The sequence below is a fragment of the Scyliorhinus torazame genome, chromosome 17 (genome assembly GCF_047496885.1).
Source record: "Scyliorhinus torazame isolate Kashiwa2021f chromosome 17, sScyTor2.1, whole genome shotgun sequence".
NCBI classification, from domain to species: domain Eukaryota; kingdom Metazoa; phylum Chordata; class Chondrichthyes; order Carcharhiniformes; family Scyliorhinidae; genus Scyliorhinus; species Scyliorhinus torazame.
The window spans coordinates 181,718,458-181,739,722 of NC_092723.1; the positions used below are offsets into that span (position 1 = coordinate 181,718,458).

The 21,265-nt window shown below is 48.5% G+C and overlaps 2 protein-coding genes across 4 annotated transcripts in view; one reads left to right on the top strand and one right to left on the bottom strand.

Moving 5' to 3' along the window:
• Positions 1–9,692, bottom strand: part of LOC140394481 (lipid droplet assembly factor 1-A-like) — a 34,040-nt gene extending 24,348 nt beyond the window's left edge. The window contains exon 1 of one of the 2 annotated variants that reach the window (XM_072481782.1): positions 9,597–9,692. The gene's annotated coding sequence lies outside the window, so the exon portion shown is untranslated. Of the gene's footprint in view, positions 1–3,485; positions 3,655–9,596 lie in introns of those variants that run through there. The other variant, XM_072481780.1, reaches the window with a different exon arrangement.
• Positions 9,693–9,698: 6 nt separating this feature from the next.
• The window catches only part of dnah3 (dynein axonemal heavy chain 3), a 194,462-nt gene continuing 182,895 nt past the window's right edge, over positions 9,699–21,265 (top strand). For both annotated transcript variants that reach the window (XM_072481778.1, XM_072481779.1), the window contains exon 1: positions 9,699–9,851. In XM_072481778.1, coding sequence (XP_072337879.1) covers positions 9,837–9,851 — 15 coding nt within the window. In that variant the 5' untranslated portion in view covers positions 9,699–9,836. The remainder of the gene's footprint in view (positions 9,852–21,265) is intronic.

Genomic DNA, 21,265 nt, shown 5'->3' on the forward strand with positions numbered 1-21,265 from the left:
GAACCTGCGGGTGCCAGGTCCCGGAGGGAAACCGTATCCTGTCGGCCGTCGGGGTGTTCTACCTATGCGTACTGGGGGTTGGAGTGTAGGAGCTGGACCCTCTCGACCAGGGGGTCGGACTTATGGCTCCTTACGTGTTTGCGTAGGACGGGCCCCGGTGTCTTCAGCCAGGATGGAAGCGAGACCCACGAGGTGGATTTCCTGGGAAAAACAAACAGGCGGTCATGAGGGGTCTCGTTCATGGCCGTGCAAAGGAGGGACCTAATGGAATGGAGCACGTCGGGGAGGACCTCCTGCCAGTGGGAAACTGGGAGATTCCTAGACCGTAGGGCCAGGAGGACGGTCTTCCAGACCGTTGCGTTCTCCCTCTCCACCTGTCCGTTTCCCCGGGGGTTGTAACTGGTAGTCCTGCTCGAGGCAATGCTCTTACCGAGCAGGTACTGACGCAGTTCGTCGCTCTGAAACGAGGAGCCCCGGTCACTGTGGACGTAAGTGGGGAAACTGAACAAGGTAAAATACTATGCAGGGCCTTAATGATAGTGGCCGCGGTCATGTCGGGGCAGGGGATTGCAATGGGGAAGCGGGAGAACCCGTCAACGACGTTTAGGAAATACGCTTTGCGGTTGGTAGAGGGGAGGGGCCCTTTGAAGTCGATACTGAGGCGCTCAAAGGGCCGGGATGCCTTCACCAGGTGGGCCTTATCCGGTCAATAGAAGTGCGGCTTGCACTCCGCGCAGATTTGGCAGTCCCTGGTCATGGCTCTGACCTCCTCAGTGGAGTAGGGCAGGTTGTGGGCCTTGATGTAGTGGAGAAGCCGGGTGACCCCCGGGTGGCAGAGGTCAGATTTGCGAAGAGCGGGGGAGGGTCGACCTTCAGGGTCGCGAGGCTACATATGGTGAGTGGGGGTAGGGGCCCACCGAACTTCAGGGTTAGGCTCCTGAGGTTGCACTGGAAATCCAGTCCCAACAGGAGAGCAGCGCAGAGATTGGGGAGTACATATAGTTTAAAGTTGGCGTACTCGGCACCCTGTATTGCAAGGTTTGCGAGGTAGATTGTTTGAAGTGCGGGGAAGATTTGGAGCGAACATGGCCTTACCGTGTCTGGGTGAATGAAGCTCTCCGAGCTCCCGGAGTCAAACAGGCAAGGTGTTTCGTGTCAATTGACCCGGACAGTCATCATGGAGTTCCGGAGGTGTTTTGGGTGTGACTGGTCGAGGGTGACCGTGCCGAGTTGCAGGTAGCCGGCGTGGTCGGAGGTGATGGGGTGGTCCCAAGATGGCTGCTCCCATCGATCGCACATGTCGAGCGGCGTTGCAGATGGCGGGCAAGATGGCGGCCCCCATCAGTCGCACATGTCGCGCGGCGAGGAAGATGGCATCCAAGATGGCGGCCCCAATGAGTCGCACGTGGCGGGCGCGTGGGAGACGGTGGCCCAGATGGCGGCCCCCGTGAGTCGCACATGGTGTGCGGGGTTGAAGATGGCTGCCCCCACGGACAACACGAGGCAGGTGACGCGTCCAGAGGGGGCGGAGCCGGCAGGCACGCAGCCACACTGCGAGGTCTGCAGGCCTGTGAGTCTGAGAATCAGGCCTGTGACTTGGAGGATTTGGACCTGGCCAGGCAAACTTTGGCGAAGTGTCCCTTTTTCGCCGCAGTCGCTGCAGTTCCCGTTCCAAGCCGGGCAGCGCTGCCTGGGGTGCTGGTGCTGGCCGCAGAAATAGCAGGGTAGCCCCCCGGGTTGGGCGGGCAGCCGCGTGGCACAGGCCTGGGGTACTCTCTGGTCGGGGGTCCACGAGGGGGTCGCGTGACCAGACGGGAACGCGTAGAGGCTTTGGAACGCTACTTCTGGGGAGGTGGCCAGTTTTACTGTCTCTTCTAGGTCAAGGGCGCCTTTCTCGAGCAGGCGCTGTCTGGCGTAGTTGGACCTGACTCCAGCCATGTAGGCATCCCGGACGGCGAGTTCCATATGCTGAGAGGCCGGGACGGCCTGGTAGTTGCAGCTTCGTGCAAGGACTTTGAGGTCGCGTAGGTACTCCTCCAGCGATTCCCCGGGGCGTTGGTGGCGAGGAGATGCCGCGCGTACACCTCGTTCACCGGCCTTACATATAGGCGCTTCAGCATCGAGAGGGCGTCCGCGTATGTGAGGCTTCCTCGAGTTGTACAGAGATTCGATGGCTCACCCGAGCGTGGAGGAGGTCAGCTTCTGATCGTCGGTGACGGAAGGCGAGGAGGAGGCGGCGAGGTAGGCCTCGAAACATCGGATCAGTGTGAAAAAATCCCTTTGGCTTCCACGGCCTGTGGGTCGAGTTCCAGTCGGTCAGGTTTGAGGGCCGATTCCATTGTGGCGATGCAGTCGATTAAATTGATGCGACCATCAATTCACGCGGGACAGAGAGCTGAAGTGAACAGTGGCTTTAATCGACTAGAACAGTGCCTGCCTGCGACTGCTCTGCTAGTGAGGGCCGCCTACAGGGCATTTTATACCTCCCCTCAAGGGGGCGGAGCCCACAAGGGCACCAACATGATACATTCTGTGTAATATCATACAATGGTTCGTAGGTGGAGCCCACATGGGCAACAGCGTGATACAGTGTAATACAGTGGTGAATGGTTAGTACAATACGTTCACCACACTTTGGTTATGCCAACATCACAGACTAACATCCATATTTCACCCACATTTATGTGAATGGCGTGAGCTGAACCAGGCATGGCCTTGCTGATTTGGCAGTCATGATAACCAAAAACTTGTAAATGGAAATAATCTAAAGATGGATGTTGAAGGTTTCCAGTGATGGGGCAGCGACTATTTCCATTGGCGGCTTGCTCCATTGCGGGATGTCCTTGGGGAGAAAGGTTACTGATGCTGGAAAACAGATGGGCCAAAGTTTTCCAGCCAGTCCCGCCGGCAGGGTCTTCCGGTCCTGCCGGCTTGGTCTTCCGGTCCCGCCGGCTTGGTCTTCCCGTCCCACCAGCAGGGTCTTCCGGTCCCGCCGACGATGAGCACCCTCCCCCTCCCAACCCCGCTCACCCGCCGCGGGTTCCCCGGGTGCGGAGGGCGTCAAGCCGTTGATGCCGGAGGGACCGGAAGATTCCGCCAGCAGCGGGATGCCTCTGCAAAGCATGCCAGGGTGAGGGTGGTGGGTGGAGAGTCCCGGTCACGGTCCTGGTAGTTGGGGTTGATGGTGACCAACAGTTTGGACATTGTTGGGGGGCAGGGAGCTGGTCCACCCCACCCCCCCCCCCCCGGATTACACAGACGGTGGTGGGAGCCCAAGGAGAGCTGGTTGTGGTTCTCATTGGGGGGGGGGGGGGGGTGCAGCTGCCATTATCCCCGGGCCTCCCCCCTAGCAACCGGGTCCGGGCCTCCCCCCTAGCAACCGGGTCCGGGCCTCCCCCCCTAGCAACCGGGTCCGGGCCTCCCCCCCTAGCAACCGGGTCCGGGCCTCCCCCCCTAGCAACCGGGGCCTCCCGCACCGAACTCACCTCCTTCCTGCAGCCGGCGGCCTCCTGCTCCTCCCCCGCGGGGAGCTGCCGTCCGTCCCTCCCGGGGGGGTCCGCTCTCCCGGGCCGGCAGCGAACTCGGAAAGCCGCCCCGTCCCGGAAACTGCGGCGCCTCGTCCGGGGGGGGGGGCGGGGGGGCAGGATCTGGGGGGAGGGGGAACAGGATCTGGAGGGGGGGCAGGATCTGGGGGGGAGGGGGAACAGGATCTGGAGGGGGGCAGGATCTGGGGGGAGGGGGAACAGGATCTGGAGGGGGGCAGGATCTGGGGGGAGGGGGAACAGGATCTGGAGGGCGGCAGGATCTGGGGGGAGGGGGAACAGGATCTGGAGGGGGGGCAGGATCTGGGGGAGGGGAACAGGATCTGGAGGGGGGGGCAGGATCTGGGGGGAGGGGGAACAGGATCTGGAGGGGGGGCAGGATCTGGGGGGAGGGGGAACAGGCTCTGGAGGGGGGGGGCAGGATCTGGGGGGATGGGGAACAGGATATGGAGAGTGGGGGGCAGGATCTGGGGAGGGGGATCTGCAGGATCATCGCCTCAGGTCATGTTTCCATTTTGCCTCTTCGCTGCCTCTTTAAAACCAAGGAGACACTTTCCGGCCCAGAACACAGAGGCCACAGAGGGGATTGTCTGTGAATTCTCACTCATCTTCCCCCCCTCCCCCCGTTTCCTCCCACTTGTGGATTCTCACTCTCATTTCCCCCATTGAGGATTCTCACTCTCATTTCCCCCATTGAGGATTCTCACTCTCATTTCCCCCATTGGGGATTCTCACGCTCATTTCCCCACTAGAGGATATATTGCCCTTGAAGTGGTGGAGTGCAGATTCAGTCGAATGATACAGAGGTTAAAGGATTAAATTGTGAAGACAATTTGCAGAAACATGGATTGCATTGCCTTGAATGTATACAGTTGTGTGGTGTTCTAATTGAGTTGTTTAAAATGATAAAGTGATTCGTTAGGGTTGATGTGGAGAAATTATTTCCTCTGAAGAGGGTATCAAAAGCAAAAGGATACAAGGTTGAAATTAGAGCTTAGAGAGCTAGGAGTGAAATTTGGAAGTACTTCTTCACGCAAAATGTATTCCAAATTTGGATCTCATTTCCCACAGGATAGGAATGCTGGCTCAAGCGAAAATTTCAAAAATGAGATTGCTAGTTTTTGTTAGACAAGTGTATTGCAGATTATGGAACCAAGGTGGGAAATGGAACTGGGGTAAGATCAGCCATGATCTAGTTGAACAGCAGTACAAGCTTGGGGGGCTGAATGGCCGACCCCTGTCTGTGTTCGTTCTTATGATCACTCTGTGCGGCGAAGAATTTCCTGATATCAGTCCCAAAATTGTCGTTTGCTTGTGTAAACCGGTGCCCTTGCTTCCTGATTCTACAGTTTAGTTTACAACAGCAGTGTGGATTTAAAGCACCCCAAGATGCTGCAATGGAGAATTATCAAACATAATTTGACACAGTCACCCGAGGTGTTAAGGCAGAAGCCCAGGAGGCTAAAGGGGTAGGATTTAAGGAGCAACTTAATGGAGGAAAGAAAGGAGGAGAGTGGGAGAAGTTTAGGAAGGAAATTCCAGAGCTTAGAGCCTTGATAACTAAAAGCACAGTGCAGCAATTCGTAAAATGATTAGGTTACTAACCAGAATAATGCTATCCAGGGATTATTAAAGTCTAACTTTTTGGGTAACACGGTAGCACACGTGGCTCGCACTGTGGCTTCACAGCGCCAGGGTCCCAGGCTCGATTACTCGCTGGGTCACTGTCTGTGCGGAGTCTGCACGTTCTCCCCGTGTCTGCGTGGGTTTCCTCCGGGCGCTCCGGTTTCCTCCCACAGTCCAAAGACGTGCAGGTTAGGTGGATTGGCCATGCTAAATTGCCCTTAATGTCCAAAAAGGTTCAGAGGGGTTATTGGGTTATGGGGATAGGGTGGAAGTGAGGGCTTAAGTGGGTCGGTGCAGACTCGATTGGCCGAATGACCTCCTTCTGCACTGTATGGTCTATGTTCTATGTTTTGTTCTACGTTTTTTATAGGAACTTATCTTGGTAGTATAGTAAAGTGGGAAAAGTTACAAATAAGGCACAGTATAGAACAAATGCACAGGTAGTGAGACCATGTGAAATTATATTGTTTTATAAATAAGAACTTGCTTGCAGCAAAGAGTCGAGACCTTGTACTTGGATATTTCTTGCGCTTGTAAAAACACAGGATCGGAATGTTTAAGCCTCTCAAGGTGAGGCTTTGGAGCCTCGAGATAGGTACAAAGATGGACATGACAAACATTATGCAATGGTGCCATGCTCATCACATCAAGGACACCTGGTTGGTTAAGGAACACTGGGCTGAAGATGATTGAAGTGAAGGAAGGGTTAGTTGGATAAGAACCAGGATAAAAGAGACCCTGACTTTATCTTTGTGTGGTGGAGAAATCTGGAAAAACGACATGAAAAGTCAAGAGACAAAGAAGGGAGAGGGAAAGAGAGAAGAACCGGAAGCCTGAAAACTGCAATTAAAAAAAGAATCATCATGTACTTGCTGTCAAGTCATAACACTGGGATAAAGAGCCCATGTCAGACTGTAAATCACTGCCTGAGTTTATTGCTGTAGGTTACCTGAAAACTTAATAAACTTGTTCTGATTTTATCTCATTAAAGTAGTTTGATGACTGAACTTCTTGCCAGCTCATTTCCAAAACATTTATCAGTTCAGAATCGCCCAAAACAAAGATTGCAATTGGGGATGCCCAAAAGGCCAGAGTTGGAGCACAGATAACGTGGAGGGTTGTAGGGCTGGAGGAGATCACGGAGATAGGGAGGGGTAAGGCCTTGGAAGGATTTGAAAACAACAATGAGAATTCTGAAATCGGAGCATTGTTTCAAAGGGAGCCCATGTAGCAGGAAACACAGGGGCATGGGTGAAATGGACTTGATGCAAATTAGGACACACAAAGCAGCGTTTAGGACTATTTGAAGCTTACAGAGGGTCGAACATGGGAAGCCGGCCAGGAGTGTGTTGGAGTAAGTCAAGTCTAGTGGCAACGAAGGTATGGGTGAGAGTTTCAGCAGCAGATGTACTAAGATGGGCAGAGTTGGGCGGTGTTGCAGAGATGGATATGGTGGTCTGAGTGGTAGCGTGGATGTGCAGCCAGAAACTCAACTTGGGGGTAAATATGACAGCAATGTTGTGAACTCAGACAGGTGCCAGAGAGGGGGCTGGGGTGGGCAAAGTTTGTTGCAGGCGCCAACGATAATTATCATAGAATTTACAGTGCAGAAGGGGGGCATTCGGCCCATCGAGTCTGCATCGGCTCTTGAAAAGAGCACCCTACCCATGGTCAACACCTCCACCCTATCCCCATAACCCAGTAACCCCACCCAACACTAAGGGCAATTTTGGACACTAAGGGCAATTTATCATGGCCAATCCACCTAACCTGCACATCTTTGGACTGTGGGAGGAAACCGGAGCACCCGGAGGAAACCCACGCACACACGGGGAGGATGTGCAGACTCCGCACAGACAGTGACCCAAGCCGGAATCGAACCTGGGACCCTGGAGCTGTGAAGCAATTGTGCCATCCACAATGCTACCGTGCTGCCCGATAATAGTTTCAGTCTTCCCAATATTTTGTTGGAGGAAACCTCTGCCAGTGGAGGTGTTGGGACAAGTGGCGACGAGGCTGAGTTTTTAAAAAAATATGTTTTATTGAAATTTTTTTCCCAAACAACAATTTTTCCGCTCTTACAAAGCAAACGCAACAATAACAATACAGAAATTTTTAACAATACACAAGTAACAAAACCCCTTTATCTTTCACCTAAACTAAACTAAACACCCCCCGCTCCCCCCTCCCCTCCCCCCTTCCCCCTGGGTTGCTGCTGCTGGTCATCTGTCTTCCCTCTAACGTTCCCCTAGGTAGTCGAGAAATGGCTGCCACCGCCTGGTGAACCCTTGAGCCGATCCTCTCAGGGCAAACTTTATCTGCTCCAGTTTAATGAACCCCGCCATATCATTTACCCAGGCCTCCAGTCCGGGGGGTTTCGCCTCCTTCCACATGAGTAGGATCCTGCGCCGGGCTACTAGGGACGCAAAGGCCACAACGTCGGCCTCTTTCGCCTCCTGCACTCCCGGCTCTTCCGCAACTCCAAATAGAGCTAACCCCCAGCCTGGTTTGACCCGGGCCTTCACCACCTGCGAAATCACTCCCGTCACTCCCTTCCAATACCCTTCCAGTGCCGGGCACGCCCAAAACATATGTGCGTGGTTTGCCGGGCTCCCGCCACACCTCCCACATTTGTCCTCCACTCCAAAGAACCTGCTCAATCTTGCCCCCATTATGTGTGCTCTATGTAGCACCTTAAATTGAATCAGGCTAAGCCTGGTGCATGAGGTAGAGGAATTTACCCTGCTTAGGGCATCAGCCCACATACCCTCCTCTATCTCCTCCCCTAGTTCTTCTTCCCACTTTCCTTTTAGTTCGCCCACCGACTCCTCCCCCTCTTCCCTCATCTCTCTATAAATCTCTGACACCTTGCCCTCCCCGACCCACACCCCTGAAAGCACCCGACGAGGCTGAGTTGAACGTCATTGACGTCCATGTGGAATAAAGGGGCCAATGACAGATCCTTGGACATCACCAGGGATAATGGTGGGGAAGCAGGAGGGGAAGTCCCTTCCAGTTGAATCTCTGACCTTGACTTCACATGTAAGAATGGAACCAGCTGAGCAATAGTGGAAAGGCATTGGAGGTGGACGGTGTGGCCACCCGTGTCAAAGGCTGAAGCCAACTCCGGGAGGACAAGGAGGAAAAGTTCACTTTTGCCATATCACGGAGGATGTCATTGGCCACTTTGAAAAGAGCTGTTTTGTTCCTGTGGCAGGCAATTGATTTTTCACTGATGACACTTGTGTGTTTTCCTTAAAATTAAATGAAGTTTAAAAACCTGCCCGATCAGATGCCTGCCCAAATGTCATCGATCACACATTTTATGCAGACTATTGTCTTTTTAAAAAATGTTTCCAATTAAGGGGCAATTTAGCGTGGTCAATCCACCTACCCTGCACTTCTTTGGGTTGTGAGGGTGAGACCCGCGCAGACACAGGGAGGACGTGCAAACTCCGCACAGTAAGAAGTCTCACAACACCAGGTTAAAGTCCAACAGGTTGGTTTCAAACACTAGCTTTCGGAGCGCTGCTCCTTCCTCAGGTGAATGCAGTGAAGGAGCAGCGCTCCGAAAGCTAGTGTTGGAAACCAACCTGTTGGACTTTAACCTGGTGTTGTAAGACTTCTTACTGTGCTCACCCCAGTCCAACGCCGGCATCTCCACATCATGGCTCCCATCAACTCCGCACGGACAGTGCCCCCCCCGGGGCCCGGATCGAATCCGGGTCCTCGGCGCCGCGAGGCAGCAGTGCTAAGCACTGCGCCATCATGCCGCCCCAAATTATCTTATTTCAATGAAGAAAAAAGTGTGCTGCTAATATATTGGCTGCATCACTTATGCCAGGAGGAGCATGTAAGTGAATAGCATTTATTTTGGACACATGTGGCTTCAACTGATCTAAGTTCTTTGGAAAGGTGATTTGGGGGGGCGGTTCTGCAGAGTCTTTCAAATGATCCAGGGAAATAATGTCTTGGCTTGGTGCCTGCTCGGGGGAGGGTGGCACACATCACACTGAGAATGGGCGCTGCGCAATGAGCAAGAGGGTGACACCCAGCTCACTGCTTTCTTAAAACACACTTTTACATGAATGGCGTCCAGACTGTTCGCATTTATAACGTTTGATATTTTAGATGGCGGGTCCCCGATTACCATTTGCAAAGGGATGCTGCCACCCAGGGTCGGGGATCACCTCTTGAGAAGAAGGACGAGGTATGAATGTGTAACATCCTGGAGAACCTAGCAACAAGAAAGCAGTAACAAACAGTAACTGCGTGCCCGGATGTTATACACAGCAGGGGCTGGGATTCCGACACAGGGACAACCTTGGGGGGTGCAGACCACAACTTTGTGGAACACACCGGGGCTAACTTTAAAAAAACACACAAATCAGAGAGCTCCTCCAGTTAGAGAAAAAAAAAACTACTCACGAGACGATGTGAGCTGATGTTGTGACAATGACATTGTGGCGATCAGGAAGTTGGATAAAAGTTGCATTGGGAAAGAGTTGGAGGCTGCAGTGTTCCACTTCTCCCGCCAGTGTCACAACTTTCTGTGAGCGAACAAAGCGCCCACTGTCCCGCGTCTCCCTGACCCAATAGATCCAAATCTTCACTCGGGGGCCCAGTTTCGTTGGAAGAAATTGATTCTTCAATTGCTGTTTCCAAAAGATGGAAGAGGAAGAGGTAAGAACTAATCGAGCGGGACCCCCTTTCCCCTCCCACTGTTGTGTATCTCGCCCTCGATGTTTCTGCTATTTAATGTTTTAATTTTGAATGAGTGATCTTTAATTGCACTTTCAAATGGCGAAATTGACTTCTGAATGTAGCTAACTGAATTGACAATCTCAACATTGCACCCAATCAATGCATGTGGCGAAATTTATTGTGTAACTTGTCTCAATCTCTTACACACACCATTTCAATACATTCAGAAGCGCATTGAAAAGGTCTTCCTATCCCTTCAAGAGCCACCATCCTTGATTTACACCCAGGTTGGGGTTTTCACGCTGGGAGGTTCCCCTCAATTACTAGGACTTCATAGCCTGAGGTGTGTGTGTGGGGTGGGAGGAGGGGGGTGGGCGGTCGTATAGAGCATAGCCCTTGGCCCCCAAGAGGGGGGGGGGGGGGGGGGGGAGAGAGGTCATAAATGTTTTCCTGTAAAATTACCTGTCAAATTTTTAAAACTGAATTTGTTAACACTTGACATTTTGTATCTGTTTCTACATTCCAACAATCCATAGTGGGGGAGTGGACCGAGAATGTTGATGCTGTACTCGTAATTACACAGGAACTTAGTAACCAGCAAGTTGCTTGGCACCAGCGAACAGAACTGACCCAACAGATCAATGCGAGAAGCATCGAATCTAGGATCTGGCCGCAGTTTTGAAAGAAGTGTCATGATCAGGGACCCGGGTTCGATTCCGGCCTCGGGTCACTGTCTGTGCGGAGTCTGCACGTTCTCCCCGTGTCTGCATGGGTTTCCTCCGGGTGCTCTGGTTTCCCCCCACAGTCCAAAGATGTGCAGGTTAGATGGATTGGCCGTGCTAAATTGCCCCTAGTGTGCAGGTTAGGTGGGGTTACGGGGATAGGATAGGGAGTGGGCCAAGATAGGGTGCTCCTTTGGCGGGTTGGTGGAGACTCAATGGGCTGAATGGCCTCCTTCTGCACGTCGAGATTCTATGATCTGAGCAGGGAAGACTCCCAACTCACATCTGTGTTACACCCCATACACTATGTGTACACTGGGAAAACACCCTCTATTAAAGGATGGATAGTGTTAAACTAGAAAGAGTGCAGAAGAGATTTACAAGGATGCGACCGGGACTTGATGGTCTGAGTTATAAGGAGAGGCTGGATAGGCTGGGACTTTTTTTCCCTGGAGCGTAGGAGGCTTAGGGGTGATCTTAAAGAAGTCTATAAAATAATGAGGGGCATAGATAAGGTAGATAGTCGACATCGTTTCCCAAAGGTAGAGGAGTCCAGAACTAAAGGGCATAGGTTTAAGGTGAGAGATACAAAAAAGACCAGAGGGGAAATTTCTTCACACAGAGGGTGGGGAGCATCTGGAATTAGCTGCCAGAGGCAGTGGTAGAGGCAGATACAATTTTTGACCTGTAAAAAACAGTTAGATAGTTACATGGGCAGGGTGGGTATAGAGGAATAAGGGCCAAATGCGGGCAAGTGGGACTAGCTTAGTGATAGAAACTGGGCAGCATGGACAAGCTGGGCCAAAGGGCCTGTTTCCATGCTGTAAACATCTATGACTCTATGTCTCTATTGCTCTCCACCACTTCCATGCAGTCACATCAACACATTCCATTGAACCATCTTCTGTTGCTACTGGCACACTCTGTGTCCCAATTGCGTCCCTAAACCTGTGCCACCCTTCAAAAACTCACCATTGACCCACACATCCCGTAAACGTTCACAGGTACGCACAAACACAAGGAGGCTTAGGGGTGATCTTATAGAGGTCTATAAAATAATGAGGGGCATAGATAAGGTAGTTGTAGAAGGGACTTTAGTTGGCGGATTAGCTGCCTTAATACCCTGTATTCATTTTAACCAGCTGCTTGACTATATTTCATGGAAATAGGTACTTGGCAAAGCATGATGGATATTTAGCCTTATTTTTAGTCAAGAAGTTCTGTATGAAACAGTCAGAAGGTCATACAAGGTAAACCAGCGTACAGCTGCACATTGTTTTGCTGACAGCCGCCAATTATTATTTTTCTTAGGCGAGGAACTCAAGGCCTGGTTATTAAACTCTAACTCCGGCCTGCTCACTTTTCTGTCTTTTTGCTAATCTAAAGAATGCCTTTTGTCCTAGATATTGCTTACTGTAACATATAAATTGCTTGCCTTACTTTTGTAAAGCGGGGACATTTGGAATGACTGTGGTCTCTCTAATCCCCCCACAAACTTTGTGTTAAATAAAGGACCTTTGGCGAAAACTCGAAGTGCTGACTTATAATTTCTTCAACTATAGTCAACATCTTTTCCCAAAGGCAGAGGAGTCTACCTTTTTTTCTTATAAGACAAGTTGACACACCATACATGGGAGACACCATCGATCCACGACCTGTCTCCATGACCAGAGGTGGCCATGGAAATTGTGGACCAGGAGCACTTTAGAAGCAATGTGACTAATGTCACAATGTGACTAGCGCCTCTTTAAAGTAAAGGATAGGAGATTTGCTCAGTGTTTTGCTCTGTTTAAAACACAGTGGCCCCAACAATGGGATTGGGAATATAAAATCTGTGTGCTGTGGGAAAGAATCAGCAAACTGCATCATCGCTGGCAATTATACCGGAGCAGATACAACACTTTGACACGACATCCATGACAAATTGCCCGCCACAAATTCCATCCCTTAGCGGCTGACCCTATCCCTGCCCCGGCAACACTCGGAAACTGAACCTAATTGTTTGCAACCTTGATGTCACATTTGACTCCCGGATAAACTTCCGGACACATAGCCACGTTATCCAAGACAACCTATCTGCTGCTGAAACCCTCAGACTCAGTTATTCCAACACCCTCCTGGCTAGCTCCCACCTTCTACCCTCTGTACACTTGAGATCATCCACAATTCTGCGACTGGCGTCCTCACTCACATCGAGTCATGTTTACCTCCCAGCACTGCACTCTTTGACCTATATTGGCTCCCGGCTAAGAAATGCTTTGATTTGCTCATTCTTGTTTTCAAATCCCTCCCTGGCCTCACCCCTCCCCAACTCTGTAACCTGCTCCTCCGACCACAAAGTCCTTCAAGTTATCTCATCTCCTTCAACTCTGGCCTCTTGCACAAAGCTGATTTGAATCACTCCCCAATTGGCAGTCAAGGCTTCAGCTGCCAACGCCCTGAACTCTAGAACTCGCTCTCGAAAGACGTGCTTGTTAGGTGAATTGGACATTCTGAATCCTCCCTCCGTGTACCCGAAGAGGCGCCGGAGTGTGGCGACTAGGGGATTTTCACAGTAACTTCATTTTTTTGGGAAAATAATTTTAACAATTTTCAAGCGGAAAAAACAACAAAGCAAATAACACCCAATCAACTAACAACAAACCCCAGGCAACATGGTTTACATACTCAATTTCTCAATCCCCCTTTCCCACTAACTATTTCCCACCTCAACCAGCACCCCCATGCCTCCCTCTTTCCCATTATTCACAGTACCTTCATTGCAGTGTTAACGTAAGCCTACTTGTGACAATAATAAAGATTTTTAAAAAAGATTAAAAGATTAAATCTTTGCCTCCCTTCCTGTTTCTGCTCCTTTTAGGATGCCTATTAAAATCTACCTTCATTAGCCCCACTATCTCTTTAAGCGGCTTGATGTCAAATTCTGGCCTCCTGTTTGGGATGTTTTGTCACGTTGAAGTTGTTGCAAATGAGCCTTCTGAACAGTGGCCTCTTTGCCTGCATATCAGTTTAACATTTATTGCAACCAAGATTACAATGCGTCTGCCTTTCACTTCTTTGCCATACTGTTCAATTATTTAGAGAAACTGATACCTGGGAATGATAACAAGGCAATGTGGATTAAAATAAGTACTCGAGAGTGAGGCTAAAGTGATTTATGGTAGTAATTAGAATTGGGAGATAAGACTGCAGGCTTGAAATCATTCCTGTCTATCACATATTTAAATATTTTATTTCACGGGATTTTCTGATCAATTTAAGTTCCCCTCCCCGATAAGAATCACAAATTTCAACGCTTGTTTAAATAAATCAGTGCAAATACGAAGTAATGGCAGAACAAATCAAGGAGTTGATTGAAATATAATGTTCTTTACAAACTATGCGAGTAAATCATTGTTCAAACCTGAATTGCAATTTAATACGATTTGTTTCTGCTTTCAAGACTCAGCTGTTAATTACGTACATGACAGCAAATACAGAAGCAGCAATCAGATAATTGCTGGAAACTGTCTACATTTGTTGTTCTGCTTAATTTCCTGCAGTTTCCAACTCCACAAAATTGGCTTAAGGCTGTTGCTTCACTAGGCTTTTATTAAAACGACCATAATCTACAGAGGAAGCATTGCAGCCAGCTAATTCTGTGGGGTTAAGTTCCTACAGCAAGGACTTTTGACTGAAGTAGAGAATAGAAGCCATTTAAAATTTTAAAGAAATAGATTACCATTCTTTAAAAACAGCTCTAAGTATACACTTCTAGAATTTCTAAATGCGCATGACATTGGAAGACAGTTCTTCAAATACCCCCCCCCCCCCCCCGCCCCCCATAGCTGGTCAAACCAGATATCTACTTTGATCTCTTGCATGTTTCGAGAAGCTGCGATATTCTGGTTCCTCGGCAATTATTCCTGTATCATTGCTGAAATGAATCTGGAAGCTTTAAATTCTCTGAGCTAGTGAATGGATTTGATGCATCATGACATTACTCCAGATCTTGTTTTGGAGGTGCCTGTATATAAATTGGTTTTCCAAACTAGAAGTGAACTTGAGATTGACTTGCCATTGGTTCCCGTGCCCAAGCATCAATGTGCACAGACACAGCGGGGAAGAAATTCAGCTTGCCCCAAAAATAGGTGTAGTGACTGATATTCCTGCCCGATGACATCAGCAAGAAGGACGTGTATAATGAGTGTGCGTAGGTGGAAAGGCAGGCTGTGAGAGGGTACAAACAGTTTGCAAAGAGATATTGAGAGGTTAAGTAAGTGGGCAAAAAGCTGGCGAATGGAATATAATTTGAGAAAATGTGAAGTTGTTCACTTTGGAAGGGAGAACAAAGGAACATGGAGAAAAACTGCAGAAAGCAGCAACAGAAAGGGCCTTGGGGATACTTGTGCATGAAACACAGAATGGTAGCATGCAGGTGCAGGAGGTAATCAGGAAGGTTAATGATACATTGGTCCTGGTTTCAAGGGGGTTGGAGTATGAGTTGGGAAGTTTTGCGGCAACTGTACAAGGTACTGGTGAGACCACATCTGGAGCACTGGGAGCAGTTTGGTCCCCTTATTTAAGGAAAGATATTATTTCATTGGAGACAGTTAAGAGAAGGTTCATTGGGATGATCCCCGGTATGGAGGGATTCTCTTATGAGCAAAAGTTAAACAAGTTGGGACTCTCCTCATTGGAATTTAGAAGAATGAGAGGTGATCTAATTGAAACATACAGGATTCTTAAGGGGCTCGACAGGTAAGTGAGGAGAGGACGTTTCCCTCCCCATGGGAGAGTCTAGGACCAGAGGACAAAGTCTCAGAATAAAGGGGTGGCCATTTAAGACTGGGATGAGGAGGATTTTCTTCACTGAAGGTTGAGTCTTTGGAACCTTTTGCCACTGAGAGCTGTGGGGGCAGAGTCCTTGTGTATATTTAAGGCTGAGGTAGATTGTTGATCAGTAAGGGAACTGAGGGTTCCAGGGAAAGGGCAGGAAAGTGAACATGAGGAATGTCGGATCAGCCACGATCCTATTGAATGGCAGAGCAGGCTCGAGGGGCTGAATGGCCTGCTCCTGTTCTTATTTCCTATGGTACATTGTTTGTTTAGATTTGGTGAGCTACCCTGCGCTGCATATTGGCAACTCACTTACTGACAACCTGGGGTATTGGGTGCCTGTGATGACATTTAAAGGCAGCCTGTGTTTTGTACTTCCCTTTTACTTGTGATCCAGTCCTGAATGATGCGAGGGCCAGGTCGAGCAAGACTCTCTGCTTCTCAGATGCCGCTGTGGGATTCAGGAGGTGAGTGGGAAATGATTTTTCCAACAGGGGGCAGAGAAATCTCAAGACAATTTGCATAAAATGGGCGAAGTGAGGTCAATATGAGGCATATTGTACCTAGGATCTGACTGCAATGTTGAAGGACATTTTATGACCTAAGTAGGGTTGCAAAGGTAGGGCTCCACCTCCCATTTTATAGCCCTTGCCCAGAACTCCATGTGGCCCCATCAGGTGCAAGCCTTCTTCCCCTTGCGTCCCATCACTTTCCTGCAATCAGGTCAGCACACGTCATTGAACCTCCGACTGCTGCTTCTGCCACATTATAAGACCATAAGACATAGTTGCAGAAGTAGGCCATTTGGCCCATCAATTCTGTTCCACCATTCAATGAGATCATGACTGATCCAATGTGATAATTCTCAACGCCGCTTTCCTATCTTATCCCCATACCCCTTGATCCCCTTATTGATTACAAAACTGTCTATCTCAACCTTGAACATACTTAACAACCCAGTCCCTACAGCTGTCTGCAGTAAAGAATTCCACAGAGAAACGACCCTCGGAAAGAAGAAATTATTCCTTATGTCTGAGACAGCCACAGGAGCGCAATCTACCGGCTGCAACCTGCCTGAAAGGGGGTGCGGCAGGGCCGGTAGATGCCAGGCGAGGTCTCTTCTGGGATTTACACAGCGAAATCTAACGGGATCACACGCGACGTCTCGACCTGGATCCCATCCGTTGTGGGTGGGATCAGTATTTAGCAATTCTGCCTATTAGAGTGAGTAGCTAGTCTCACTCTAAAATGCAGCTCGCCTGATCTACCCGAGGCCCTGGGATCTAACCGCTTCGCCTCGGAGACCTCAGGTGACCACTGTTCAGTACTTGTCCCCACAAACGGGGACCACGCGGAATGGCACTTAGGAGGGTCAGCCAGGGTAGCAGATATCACGACACAGTTCCTATCAGTGCACATTAGCTGTGCTATACTAGATTTCTGGAGAACGCTCAGTGATTGAGATTATGGACTTGAGATCAGAGGAGGCAGTGTGGCCAAGAACACAATGGATAAAGAAGGACTAAAGATAGATCCATCAAACGCGAGAGGCGGCTGCTGTTGTTTCTGCTTCTGTGAGATATAAGGAATTGGAATTGCTCCTTTGAAAGGCATTAAGGAAATCAACTCAGAGTGAAATCACCGCAGCATTGCAAGAAGCATGAAGGATGTGCTCACTGAGGCCCCAAGGACGAAAGTTGCTGAATGAAAGTGAAATCACCAGCAAAATGTTGGATCGAGTTGGAAGGTGAGCGGAGATGGTTATTGATGTGAAAGACTGTGGAGAGAGGATGAATGAACCTGTCAGAGGCGAACCATCAACTGCAGCAATCTGAGAGTAATCCCTGTAGCCTTGGGTATATCTTTGGTGGAAAAGACTTGTTCAGAGATGGACTGTGCTAGACTCTGGCATTTTGGAGGTATGCATGTAAAAAACGGGTAACTCCTCAAAATGTCTGGAGGGAGGGGTATGCCCATCACCTATTCATTGCTGCTGGTAAAATACCAGTGGCGGAGAAGCATCAGATGGTCACCCCACTCTTGGATTAATTGGGGCCCTTATGTGGATACTTAATGGCCATTAAGGGCCTCCTCCTGCCATTGCTGATATTTTACCAGCGACAGGGGCAGCCCCTGCCACGTGGCGAGTCTTATTACAGGCAATGCAGAGGGTGAGCCCTGTTTGGGCACTCTATGCTCAACGGAGACCCCCACCTCCACAGTACTACTCACCTCTGCATGTTCACCTCCCAAATGTGGCCTCTGGTCTCCCTCCCCGGGGAAGCCCTCCTACCTAGCTGGGTGCCTGGTTCCAACCACCATTGTCATTGGGGACAGGCTGCAGTTCCAGGCGTCGCCACTGCTTCCAGTGGCAGCCTTCGGACCCAAAGCGCCGTTTGATTGGCTGGCAGCTCTTTGAGGCGGGACCTCTTCCCAGACAGGGGCAGAGGTCTAGACCTGAGCCAATTAATTCCCCGACTGCCATTAAATCAGCTCTGGGCTTCCCGGCCAAACAAAGGCAGGCTTCCCCCTAGGGTCACCGCCTCCATGTGAAATTCCGGCCATTATACACAGCTTCTTAGCTTCAGCTTCTAGTACCTGCTGATGATTACGGTATTGAGAGCAATGACTTGTAGGTTAAAGAAGAACATTTCATGTTTCTGCGCCTAGGTTTGAAAATGATAAGGAGATGGTGATCTTGCTGGGGAGCCCAGTCACCTCCGGCTGGATATCAAACATAAAACAAATTTAGAATAAGTATGTAGCCTTAAAAAAAAAACCAAGGCTGTCCATTTTAATCAGAGAGAATGGCATATAGTCCTTCCCTATTGATTTTCTACCAATTTAGGTTTTTCTAAAGTATGGTTAAAAAACAAAACATGGGGCAGAATTGTACGGTCCTTTCGCGCTGTGGGCAGGGCCACAAAATGTGCCGAGCCATTCAAATGTCCATTGATATTGGCAGGAATGGAAGATCGCGCCAGCGTTACGGCACCCTGAGCTAGTGCACGGGCAATTCGAGCCCCACAGGCCCGGGAGTCCCAACACAAGTGAATTAATCAATAATTCGTATTAAGTTTCCCAAAGCCTTTAGCTCTTGGCTGCCCAATAATTACAGGCACCAGGTTTGTAAGTTGAAACACAATAACCTGTTTATTCATAACATAAATAAAGATGAAATATGCTGCAATTTCAGATGGATAACAAGCTAATTACTACCCCCCACCCCCGCCTTAACTGTCCCACCCTCGAACCACACACACAGGACAGAAAAACACAGAGGGGTGGAAAGGGGTAAAAATAATACGGATTAAGGTGAAAAGAATAAGAGTCCTTGCTTTCAATGATGAGTTAATTGCAGCAGGGTTTCTTCCCAGCTGACTGATCAAAACCACTGTACAGTTAGTGACGGTCGGTCATGCAGAAACATTCATTCAACACTCACAGGCAGTAGGATTTCTTCCGGAGAGACACTTTAGCCTTTATGAAACCGGGCCTTCAGCTCAAAGGTCTATTCCTCTCTTAAGACTCTTTGTCTCACATCAAACCCAGCTTCCAGCCCAGTTTTGACCTGACTCCTCCACAGTTTCAATAAAATGACTGGGGAGAGAGAAGAGTTCTGACACTGGACTTTGAGAGAGATTTCATCACATCAGAGAGAGAGAATGAGAGCTGCTCCTTCCAGCTTCCGAACTAAAAGCGAAACGTATGACACTGAGAAATATTCCGGTGAAATCAGAACCAACCACCACTGGTAACCGGCAAAGCCCAGCCGCTAATTGGCCGCCACCCAAGTCAGTCTAACTGAGCCGCCGCTGATCTCTCCTCCTTGAATTAAAGTCACAGGTCCATTAATCTTCCATGGATCAAAATTATAACAGCAAAAAAAAAGAAAGGGGAAAACAGGAAACAAATAGGGTGTAAACAGGAGGATCCTTACACCGGCGGGAAAGGTTGTAAAATTCTGCCCATGGATACCCATATATTATCAAGCTGGCTGACTAGTTTGTCACAAGTTAATGGAAAACCGATAAACTGTGTCACAAGTTAATGAAAAACTGATAAATTGTATGTTCAGGGATAAAACGCCTTACGTAATAGCTTCTCATCTTTTGTCACTGAAGTATATAAACTTAGAAGTACAGAAGACTTAGACAATAGTGATCAGTTACTGTATAAACCATTCTGTCTTATTAATTTTCAAGTTGAGTTTTACTAGAGTGGATATATTAGTGAAGATTCATGTTATGTTGAAAAGTTGACAAGCAAATAACCCACTGTTATTGACTTTAGACACAGGATCCTCCTATACTTCACAGTAGTTACACGAGAGGGTTGCCTGGGTTACCACCTCTGCCTCCCGACCACTGTAGCGAAACTTCAGAATTGTATAAGGTAAAATAACTTTTACAGCGAGAAAAGTATAATTCAAGTATCCACTTTATTATCATAGGGGAAGATCACGTAAAGTCAATTTCTAGAAATTACTTGTAAGGATATTATGGGGCACAGTGCTTTATGCTTGATTATTTAAAATTATAATCTAAAAATGAATTGATGAAAAACGCATCAAAATACAGGTTCCGCCTCAGTTCCCCAGGCCTCTCAGCAATGTTTTCAGCCAGGTTTATTCATGATCTAGCACCCTGGGCAGTCCACACTGTTCACCCCATCACATTTCTTAATTTTCTGCATATTTCTCCAGAGACTGGATTTGGAAAAGGTTACTTTTAATCAAAAAGAGAGGATACCCTCACAAGTTTCAAAGACGGGAAAACCAGGGAAAAGAAGGTTAATACACTAGACAGCAAGTTATTTCTTTCCAAGCCTGGACAATATCCAATTCACTAGTTCCCCCCCTGATTTTCAGAGAGAGTCACCTTGCACCTTTTGGTATTGGTCTGTGAGGAAAACTTTTAAAAGTCAGAACGAAAAGACCAGAACGCAAGTCTGCCTGGGTTTGGTATCGTGGCTGCAAGTCCATTAGGCCGGCTGCAGAAGTCTGTGAAAGGAGACTTGTTTAACCAGGCGGTTGTACAACATAACTGGTTTGAGTGCTCTTTCGGAGAGTTGGTGTAGACCCAATAGGCCAAATGGCCTTCGTCAATGCTCTTCTATGGTCTATGAATGCGGAGAGAAGCTACTCTCTTCAACCTAAGTAAGAGGAGGCACTGTATTGGGATAGCACAGTGTTCCTGATGTTATATCATTCCCTGAACATACCTTGCACCAATTGAACTAACCAGAACCCAATACTCTGCATAATTCTCCTTGCTGTGTATTGAAAAATGAAATGAACCTTCAACTGGAGTTATTCTGGTCTGCCTTTGGAGAGATTGAAGAGGTGCATGGGCTGACAAGGGTATTTAATTATTCTGCTCCTTGGACATAATTTGCACTAGTTGATGTTAGCAGTTTGGGACGACTCCCATTTAAGTAAATTTGCTTATGGGCATGACAGATGAAATGGACAATGAAGAGAAAGTGCCTACAGTAAACCTGTATATGTAAACCTGAATATGTAACACATTTTTCTGTGGTAAAATAATGACATATTTTAAACGTAAGTAAACTGATGCATCAAATGAGGACATGCGTTCCAATATTCTTGTCAGAGTAGATCAAAGGTTGATCAAAGGTAACTCTTTTATCCTTCCAGACTATCTGGATATAAAATGTACCTGAAATTAAATTTATTTTTACTATAATATGCTGGATAAGGCTTGGTAACAGCTCCTTATTTAGCAGCCTTGTTTTTTAAAAGTGCATGGTTAAATGTTACTGAAACATGTGGGGTGACTCTAACCCCTACCAAGATACAAGGGGGTGGGACAAATGAAAATTAAATTCGCT